The following is a 10,970-nucleotide window of genomic DNA, read 5'->3' on the forward strand; positions in this document are numbered from 1 at the left end:
CAGACCCACACACCACTGTTAGTGACTACAGACCCACACACCACTGTTAGTGACTACAGACCCACACACCACTGTTAGTGACTACAGACCCACACACCACTGTTAGTGACTACAGACCCACACACCACTGTTAGTGACTACAGACCCACACACCACTGTTAGTGACTACAGACCCACAACACTGTTAGTGACTACAGACCCACAACACTGTTAGTGACTACAGACCCACACACCACTGTTAGTGACTACAGACCCACACACCACTGTTAGTGACTACAGACCCACACCACTGTTAGTGACTACAGACCCACACCACTGTTAGTGACTACAAACCCACACCACTGTTAGTGACTACAGACCCACAACACTGTTAGCTGAACATCTGTTACCAACAGTCATGACTGATTATGTCATGTAGAAGTAGAATGTCTAGCCTCTAAAACACAGACGTGTTAATACCTTGTCTAGGTTAGGATTAAGGGGTTAGCGAGACATTGTCTAGGTTAGGATTAGGGGTTTAGCTAGACATTGTCTAGGTTAGGATTAAGGGGTTAGCTAGACATTGTGTAGGTTAGGATTAAGGGGTTAGCTAGACATTGTGTAGGTTAGGATTAGGGGGTTAGCTAGACATTGTGTAGGTTAGGATTAGGGGTTTAGCTAGACATTGTGTAGGTTAGGATTAGGGGTTTAGCTAGACATTATCTAGGTTAGGATTAAGGGGTTAGCTAGACATTGTGTAGGTTAGGATTAAGGGGTTAGCTAGACATTGTCTAGGTTAGGATTAGGGGGTTAGCTAGACATTGTCTAGGTTAGGATTAATGGGTTAGCTAGACTTTGTCTAGGTTAGGATTAGGGGTTTAGCTAGACATTGTCTAGGTTAGGATTAATGGGTTAGCTAGACTTTGTCTAGGTTAGGATTAAGGGGTTAGCTAGACTTTGTCTAGGTTAGGATTAAGGGGTTAGCTAGACATTGTCTAGGTTAGGATTAGGGGTTTAGCTAGACATTGTGTAGGTTAGGATTAGGGGTTTAGCTAGACATTGTGTAGGTTAGGATTAGGGGTTTAGCTAGACATTGTGTAGGTTAGGATTAGGGGTTAGCTAGACATTGTCTAGGTTAGGGTGTTAGCTGTACCTTATGTTGTCTCCCTACGTAGTAGAGGATTGGCAGAGGGTCCAAGACCTGGGGTACACAGCACGGCTGGGCCGACGCTCCTGGGTTGTGGTGCTTGTACAGGGCCAGGATCTGTGTGTGTGTGTGTGAGTGTGAGAGAGAGAGAGACAAACACAGACAGGTCACTTAAGTAGCGCATTGTCAGCAAAAGCACTGCGCCAAGACAATATGACACACAAGAGCTACATCGCTGAGAAATAACATGTATTTGTTGGACAGAGAGAGAGAGGTGGAAGGAGATGGAAAGAGGGAAAGAGAGGACGAGTGTGAGAGAGAGAGGGAGAGAGAGAGAAAGGGAGAGAGAGGGAGAGAGAGAGAAAGGGAGAGAGAGAGAGAAAGAGAGAGAGGGAGGAAGAGTGGGAGAAAGGGGGGGAGGGAGAGAGAGGAAGAGTGGGGGAAAGAGAGAGAGAGAGAGAGGAAGAGTGGGAGAAAAAGAGATGGAGAGAGAGGAAGAGAGAGGAAGAGTGGGAGAAAGGGGAGAGAGAGGGAGCGAGAGGAAGAGTGGGAGAAAGGGGGAGAGAGAGGGGGAGAGAGAGGGGGAGAGAGAGGGGGAGAGAGAGGAAGAGTGTGAGAGAGAGAGGGAGAGAGAGAGAAAGGGAGAGAGAGAGAGGAAGAGAGAGAGAAAGAGAGAGAGGGAGGAAGAGTGGGAGAAAGGGGGGGAGGGAGAGAGAGGAAGAGTGGGAGAAAGAGAGAGAGAGAGGAAGAGTGGGAGAAAGAGATAGAGAGGAAGAGAGAGAGAGAGAGAAAGAGAGATGGAGAGAGAGATGTAGAGAGAGGAAGAGAGAGAGGAAGAGTGGGAGAAAGAGAGATGGAGAGAGAGGAAGAGAGAGGAAGAGTGGGAGAAAGGGGAGAGAGGGAGCGAGAGGAAGAGTGGGAGAAAGGGGGAGAGAGAGGGGGAGAGAGAGGGGGAGAGAGAGGGGGAGAGAGAGGAAGAGTGTGAGAAAGAAAGAGAGAGAGAGAGAGCGAGAGAGAGAGAGAGAGAGAGAGCACAGTCAGTACATGTCTAGTGTTTACTGGTCCCTTGCTGAGACAGTTCTTAACCCTGACCACCAAGCCTCATGCAGACGTCATCACTTACTATTGGGATTTAACAGTACAGGGCTAGTGAGTCAGGAGTTTTTCTAGAACACATGACCTGACCACTAAGAAAGCAGCCACTAGAGCCCCAGTGGTGTAAACAGTGTCATTACAGACAGACAGTAAATAGATTGATCAGGAAGAAGGAGACAGCTGGGAAGCCCCTGACTTTCTACTAGTATATCTAACTAGCTGGACTGGTCCACAGACACTTCTGATTACACACAACTAGCATCTATCAGCTCCAGTCACATGACAGATGACTGCCTCACATCTAACTCGAGGCAGAGCTCTCTGTTTCCTAGAAACCTTACGGAAAATTACTATATTAGTTGAGACAGGGATGGTAATTAAGCTGTGCCAAACTAGCCCGCCGGCAAGTGAAATGTTGTCAGATTTTGGACCCGGGCTAGTAAACATTGTGGTCTACGAGCCTGACTGGCCAGTGTCCACAATCCTTAAGTTCCATCTTTAAGTGGAGATGTACCATTCCAGACTTGAACCTGCAAGTATTCTAGAAGTGTACCTGAGACTATTCTAGAAGTGTACCTGAGACTATTCTAGAAGTGTACCTGAGGGTATTCTAGACGTGAACCTGAGGGTATTCTAGAAGTGTACCTGAGACTATTCTAGAAGTGTACCTGAGACTATTCTAGAAGTGTACCTGAGGGTATTCTAGACGTGTACCTGAGGGTATTCTAGACGTGTACCTGAGGGTATTCTAGACGTGTACCTGAAAGTATTCTAGAAGTGTACCTGAAAGTATTCTAGAAGTGTACCTGAAAGTATTCTAGAAGTGTACCTGAGAGTATTCTAGAAGTGTACCTGAGAGTATTCTAGAAGTGTACCTGAGAGTATTCTAGAAGTGTACCCGAGAGTATTCTAGAAGTGTACCCGAGAGTATTCTAGAAGTGTACCCGAGAGTATTCTAGAAGTGTACCCGAGGGTATTCTAGAAGTGTACCTGAGGGTATTCTAGAAGTGTACCTGAGAGTATTCTAGAAGTGTACCTGAGTATTCTAGAACTGTGCCTGAGAGTATTCTAGAAGTGTACCTGAGAGTATTCTAGAAGTGTACCCGCGAGTATTCTAGAAGTGTACCTGAGGGTATTCTAGAAGTGTACCTGAGGGTATTCTAGAAGTGTACCTGAGGGTATTCTAGAAGTGTACCTGCGAGTATTCTAGAAGTGTACCTGAGAGTATTCTAGAACTGTACCTGAGCGTATTCTAGAAGTGTGCCTGAGAGTATTCTAGAACTGTACCTGAGAGTATTCTAGAAGTGTGCCTGAGAGTATTCTAGAAGTGTACCTGAGAGTATTCTAGAACTGTACCTGAGAGTATTCTAGAAGTGTGCCTGAGAGTATTCTAGAAGTGTACATGAGAGTATTCTAGAAGTGTACCCGAGAGTATTCTAGAAGTGTACCTGAGAGTATTCTAAAACTGTACCTGAGAGTATTCTAGAACTGTACCTGAGAGTATTCTAGAAGTGTACCCGAGAGTATTCTAGAAGTGTACCTGAGAGTATTCTAGAACTGTACCTGAGAGTATTCTAGAAGTGTACCTGAGAGTATTCTAGAAGTGTACCTGAGAGTATTCTAGAAGTGTACCTGAGAGTATTCTAGAACTGTACCTGAGAGTATTCTAGAAGTGTACCTGAGAGTATTCTAGAAGTGTACCTGAGAGTATTCTAGAACTGTACCTGAGAGTATTCTAGAAGTGTACCCGAGAGTATTCTAGAAGTGTACCTGAGAGTATTCTAGAACTGTACCTGAGAGTATTCTAGAAGTGTACCCGAGAGTATTCTAGAAGTGTACCTGAGAGTATTCTAGAACTGTACCTGAGAGTATTCTAGAAGTGTACCTGAGAGTATTCTAGAAGTGTACCTGAGAGTATTCTAGAACTGTACCTGAGAGTATTCTAGAACTGTACCTGAGAGTATTCTAGAAGTGTACCTGAGAGTATTCTAGAAGTGTACCTGAGAGTATTCTAGAACTGTACCTGAGAGTATTCTAGAAGTGTACCTGAGAGTATTCTAGAAGTGTACCTGAGAGTATTCTAGAACTGTACCTGAGAGTATTCTAGAAGTGTACCTGAGAGTATTCTAGAAGTGTACCTGAGAGTATTCTAGAAGTGTACCTGAGAGTATTCTAGAACTGTACCTGAGAGTATTCTAGAAGTGTACCTGAGAGTATTCTAGAAGTGTACCTGAGAGTATTCTAGAACTGTCCCTGAGAGTATTCTAGAAGTGTACCCGGGAGTATTCTAGAAGTGTACCTGAGAGTATTCTAGAACTGTACCTGAGAGTATTCTAGAAGTGTACCCGAGAGTATTCTAGAAGTGTACCTGAGAGTATTCTAGAACTGTACCTGAGAGTATTCTAGAAGTGTACCTGAGAGTATTCTAGAAGTGTACCTGAGAGTATTCTAGAACTGTACCTGAGAGTATTCTAGAACTGTACCTGAGAGTATTCTAGAAGTGTACCTGAGAGTATTCTAGAACTGTACCTGAGAGTATTCTAGAAGTGTACCTGAGAGTATTCTAGAACTGTACCTGAGAGTATTCTAGAAGTGTACCTGAGAGTATTCTAGAACTGTACCTGAGAGTATTCTAGAACTGTACCTGAGAGTATTCTAGAAGTGTACCTGAGAGTATTCTAGAACTGTACCTGAGAGTATTTGTTTTCAGCATTCCAGATGTAGGTGCATGAGCCCATGCAGTAGTTGGCATGGTAACCTTTTGGCTTGTGGATCCACTTCCAGCCCAGATCTTTCCTGAAGTCGATGTAGAGTTTCCTCACGCAACAGTTCTCTGTTTTACTGCAGAACAGAAGGGAGGAAGATGTTAGCATGAGACAGACAGACAGACAGAAAGACAGACAGAGACAAACAGACAGACAGACCGACAGAAAGACAGACAGACAGACAGAGACAAACAGACAGACCGATACAGACAGAAAGACAGACAGAGACAAACAGACAAACAGACACAGACAGACAGACAGACAGACAGACAGACAGAGACAAACAGACAGACCGATACAGACAGACAGATATAGTCAGACAGACAGAGTCAGATACAGCAGTCCTTACTCTGTGCAGGTGTCGTCTGTAGCGGTGGCCCGTTTCTTACGTGAGGAGGTGAGCTGTGAGCTGGAGTTCTGGGGGATGGACATGGCCAAGATATGAGGCTTCCTCATGTTCTTGGCTAGACCAGCCACGTCACCTCGTACCCCGCTGTCCAACCCAGAGATACTGAAGAGGAACGATTCCGTGGGTTTACCACACTCACAGTACAGCTTCAACTCAAAGCCCTGCTCTTCCTCTGAAACACAACGAGAGCAGAGACACAGGGGTAAATTAATAGAAACGTTCAAAGTTTACCAGCAAACGACCAAAACTGTGGTATCTTTCAAGGATTTTATGGAATCTATCACGAGACATCTAGTGGCCCTTTTGGGTACTCCAGATTTTTACAGGTGTTATTTATCTCTGGTCCTCTGTGTGGCCTTATCACATGTAAAATATATTAAATAATTAAATAAGATGAATTTAAAAAAAGACTAAAATGACAAAGCTGTGTAAAACATTATCCTAAATATAAACCATCTACTTAGTGAATACTATTGTAACGGTTGCTCTCCTCCTCTTCGTCTGAAGAGGAGAAGCAGGGATCGGACCAATACGCATCGAGGTATGCAGTCATAATGAATTTATTTAAACGAAAAGACGAACACGAAAAACACTTGAGAATATACAAAACAACAAAACGACGTAGACAGACCTGTACTGGAAAACATACATAAACACGCAGAACAGGAATAGACTACACAAACCGAAACAGTCCCGTGTGGCGCGACAAACACAGACACGGAAGACAATCACCCACAAACAAACAGTGAGAACATCCTACCTTAATATGGTTCTCAATCAGAGGAAATGTCAAACACCTGCCTCTAATTGAGAACCATATCAGGCAACCCATTAACCAACATAGAAACACATAACATAGAATGCCCACCCCAACTCACGCCCTGACCAACTAAACCCATACAAAAATAAGAGAAAAACAGGTCAGGAACGTGACAACTATTCGTGTTTAATATGAGGGGTTCAGCATGAAATAAACGTTTTTAATTAAGTTTTTACATTGGGTTCGACTCAGACTTACGAATGTACGCCTTTCCTACGCACTTCTCAGTCGTCGGTATTCAGATGTACTTTTTGCAGGTGTGTAACGGGCTTTGCATGCATGGTTCCCTTGCATGCGCCGAATGCATTTAATTCAACCCTCCCACTTATTGGCCAACAGATTTTCTCGTGGAGTTTTTCATTCAATTGGGGTTTTCAGCCCATTTATCTTCATAAAGTCATCCCTTTAAAATGTGGTGTATCTTTAATTATAATTTTCTCCACAGACTCACTAGAATACATGGACAGAACGGTTCAGAATGTTAGGGATTAATGAAAGATGGATGCCTTGATGAAAACCTAAGGGGTTGAAACGCTGGTGTGATAAATGACCTGGGAGCGTGAGAAGCAGCATGCGGCGTTTTCCTTCCTGGTTTTTGTTTTAATTATGAACGAAAGTCATGGAAATACATGCATATTCATCTCCTATTCAGCACCAATTGGTTGATTTAAAAATACTCTGATCTTGTATATCAATTTAGGGTTAGGAAAGTGTTTATGAATCACAACAACAAAAACAACGAGAGCTTTTGCCCGCAAAAAAATATTTGGGTGAATCAAAAATACAGTGGTTAAATTCATCATGAAAAATATTAAATTGTTCAAATCATGAAATATTGGAAGGTGAGAAAAGTGTACAATAGGGGTTGAACAGTTGTTTATATACTAGTCTATAAATCTACCCTAATAATCCTCACTAATCAAGGAACTGTGAAGACAGCGGTCCAGTCCTAGTGAACCATGCGCCAGGCGCCAGGTTTAACCTGCTAAGTGTGGTCTCGGTTCCATAATGATTCCAATAGGCTACATGTGTCACGAAGGTGAGGAAAGACGGACCAAGGCGCAGCGTGATTTGAGATCCACATACTTTTAATCCAAAGTGAAACTACAACAAACCAGAAACAAACACCGACCGTAAACAAACAGAGTCTGCACTCAACAAATCAATAAACAAGCAACGAAATGTAACTTACTTGGTGCAACAAGCACAAACACAAACAATATCCCACCATGCATGTGGGAACAGAGACACCTTAAGTATGATCCCCAATTAGAGACAACGATAATCAGCTGCCTCTAATTGGGAAGCATACTCAAACCCAAACATAGAAATATAATCGACTAGAACACCCCCTAGTCACGCCCTGACCTACAACACCATAGAGAATAATAAGGCTCTCTATTGTCAGGGCGTGACAGTACACCCCCCCCCCCCCCCCAAAGGTGCGGACTCCGGCCGCAAAACCTGAAACCAAATGGCGAGGGTAAGGGGCGGGGGTGACTAGTGTCGGTGGCAGCTCTGGTGGTCGTAGCCCCCGCCTTGACCCTGGATCCGGCCATAGCGCCGGGCTGAACGCCGTGTCTGGACTGGGCATCGGTGCAGAGGAAGGCTCCTGCCTTGGAGCGGGACTGGAGGCGCACTGGACGTACCGGACTGGGAAGGCGCACTGGAGGCCTGGTGCGTGGAGCCGGCACAGGATGCACCGGACTGGTGACACGAGTGCGGGGCACTGGAGGCCTGGTGCGGGGAGCAGGCACAGGACTCACCAAACTGCTGACAGGCTCTTCAGGTCGATTGTTGTGCAGAACACACCTGCACAACATCTCTCTCCTCTCTCTCTCTCCCAACTTCTCCATCGCCTCCATGACGGTCTCTGGCTCTTCAGGACGAGTGCGGGGAGCTGGCACAGATGGCACCGGACTGATGACCTGCTCTTCAGGGCGAGTGCGAGGAACCGGCACAGGACGTTCCGGGCTGAAAAGGCTCACTGGAGGCCTGGTTGAAAGCACCATAAATCCAGAGAATGACAGACTTTGATGACATAGTTTAATGACAACATTTGCCCACAAGAAGGACCGCCACGCCACCTTCCTGTTCAAGTGAGGACAAAACAACAAGGTGAGTCCAAAAATGTTTTGAATGCTGCTGCATAAGGATGTAATATGCCAGGGAGATACCGCGCCATCGGAAAATATTCAGACTACTTTTTCAACATTTTGTTACATTACAGCTTTATTATAAAATGGATTAAATAAAAAAAACTCCTCAGCAATCTACACACAATACCCCATAATGAAAAAGGGACAACAGGTTTTTATAAATATTTGCAAATGTATAAAAAATAAAACAGAAATACCTTATTTACATAAGTATTCAGACACTTTGCTATGAGAATCAAAATTGAGCTCAGGTGCATCCTGTTTCCATTGATCATCCTTGATGTTTCTACAACTTGGAGTCCACCTGTGGTAAATTCAATTGATTGGACATGATTTGGAGAGGCACACACCTGTCTATATAAGGTCCCACAGTTGACAGTGAATGTCAGAGCGAAAACCAAGCCATGAGGTCGAAGGAATTGTCAGATAGCTCCGTGACAGGATTGTGTCGAGGCACAGATCTGGGGAAGGGTACCAACAAATTCCTGCAGCATAGAAGGTCCCCAAGAACACATTGGCCTCCATCATTCTTAAATGGAAGAATTTTGGAACCACCAAGACTCTTCCTAGAGCTGGCCGCCCAGCCAGAGCCCGGACTTGAACCCGATCGAACATCTCTGGAGAGAACTGAAAATAGCTGTGTAGCAACGCTCCCCATCCAACCTGACAGAGCTTGAGAAGATCTGCAGTGCCAGACACCGCTGATAGCCAGGTGTAGAGGTGGTAACGATTCACTCCATTGTGCTGAAAAGAAAGCTCTGCTGGTTGGGTCAGCTTTATGTCGGGCCTAACAGTTTGGGGTCACCATTATAGTGCAATTAATGTATTGTTTAGTGTTGTGTTGTATAGCGGCTTTGCTGGCATGCATCTAAAACGTTTTCTTTTGTTTGTTTCAGCCAACAAGATTTAAATGCAAAAATCGCCAGTGAAACTAATGATGTAATGGAACGATGCAAAATGTAAGGAAACCACTAAAGCAGTATACCCACTTAATCCCCAACTGATGCATACCAACATAGTGTAGTGGAGGTATAGACCGACACTGTATCAATCACGGTGTACAATAGAGAAATCATTCACAAGGTAGCCTACCAGCCAGAGCCCGGACTTGAACCCGATCGAACATCTCTGGAGAGAACTGAAAATAGCTGTGTAGCAACGCTCCCCATCCAACCTGACAGAGCTTGAGAAGATCTGCAGTGCCAGACACCGCTGATAGCCAGGTGTAGAGGTGGTAACGATTCACTCCATTGTGCTGAAAAGAAAGCTCTGCTGGTTGGGTCAGCTTTATGTCGGGCCTAACAGTTTGGGGTCACCATTATAGTGCAATTAATGTATTGTTTAGTGTTGTGTTGTATAGCGGCTTTGCTGGCATGCATCTAAAACGTTTTCTTTTGTTTGTTTCAGCCAACAAGATTTAAATGCTAAAATCGCCAGTGAAACTAATGATGTAATGGAACGATGCAAAATGTAAGGAAACCACTAAAGCAGTATACCCACTTAATCCCCAACTGATGCATACCAACATAGTGTAGTGGAGGTATAGACCGACACTGTATCAATCACGGTGTACAATAGAGAAATCATTCACAAGGTAGCCTATCACAAAGTAGCCTATCACAAAGTAGCCTATCACAAAGTAGCCTATCAAAAAGTAGCCTATCAAAAAGTAGGTGATGTATATTCACATGCTATGCTGCACACATAGTTAGTTTCAGCGGGAAATATCAGGCTTCAAAGAACGCGCAGCTCTCAACTGGTCGTCTCATGGAGCTGCTCACAGAATTAAACGACATCGATATCCGACAGGGTAGCAATGACATTTCAATATATGACATATATACACCAGTAAATGCTAACTAAAAGCGACCAATGGGTTATTACAAACCAAGTATTGAAAAAAGTTTAGTCTGAAGTCGTGGTTGAATCTTTGTGATGCGTCATCACGCGTTATAGGATGACTGTAAAGTAGGACCTACCTGGATATCGTGATGAACTACCTGGATATCGTGATGAACTACCTGGATATCGTGATGAACTACCTGGATATCGTGATGAACTACCTGGATATCGTGATGAACTACCTGGATATCGTAATGATGTTGTAGGTTATCAATCGATTGTTTTGAAAACTCTGTCATGATATGTAGCCTACACTGTAGGCCCACATTGTACAGTACAGAAACACTGCTAGGCAATCACTCGCTTGCTAGATGCACAATTGAATTAAAGCACAACTACACCTCCCCCCCCAAAAAAATTGTTGGGGTGGTGATTTTCCCCAGACCTCAGAAATGGTCTCCTGATGTGGTTCAAGTATTGTTGTGGACTCAGAACATACACTTTTCTGTCATTTTTCTATAAAAAAAAAAGTGTGATTTTGAGAGTGAAAACCTGAAAAAAAATATAGGAAAATAGAATATTTCACTTATGGCGTTTTTATTTTTTGGGGGGGGCAAATTCAAGTATACCCAGGTTTAAACTGCTATGGTCTGAGTTCCATAACGATTCAAATAGGCTCCCCGGCCCAAATGATTGCATAACATGTAATAGTTAACTGGTATGATCTACTACGCCTAAGGAATGTGACAGAGGA

The 10,970-nt window shown here is 44.0% G+C and overlaps 1 protein-coding gene across 1 annotated transcript in view; it reads right to left on the bottom strand.

Moving 5' to 3' along the window:
- The window catches only part of tgfb1a (transforming growth factor, beta 1a), a 49,015-nt gene that overhangs the window by 3,169 nt on the left and 34,876 nt on the right, over nucleotides 1–10,970 (bottom strand). The window contains exons 3-5 of the mRNA XM_071360231.1: nucleotides 5,336–5,567; nucleotides 4,912–5,062; nucleotides 1,133–1,243 (exon numbers count right to left, since the gene is read on the bottom strand). Of these exons, the coding sequence (XP_071216332.1) occupies nucleotides 1,133–1,243; nucleotides 4,912–5,062; nucleotides 5,336–5,567 (494 nt within the window). The remainder of the gene's footprint in view (nucleotides 1–1,132; nucleotides 1,244–4,911; nucleotides 5,063–5,335; nucleotides 5,568–10,970) is intronic.

This window comes from Salvelinus alpinus, chromosome 22, assembly GCF_045679555.1.
Source record: "Salvelinus alpinus chromosome 22, SLU_Salpinus.1, whole genome shotgun sequence".
Classification (NCBI taxonomy): Eukaryota; Metazoa; Chordata; class Actinopteri; order Salmoniformes; family Salmonidae; genus Salvelinus; species Salvelinus alpinus.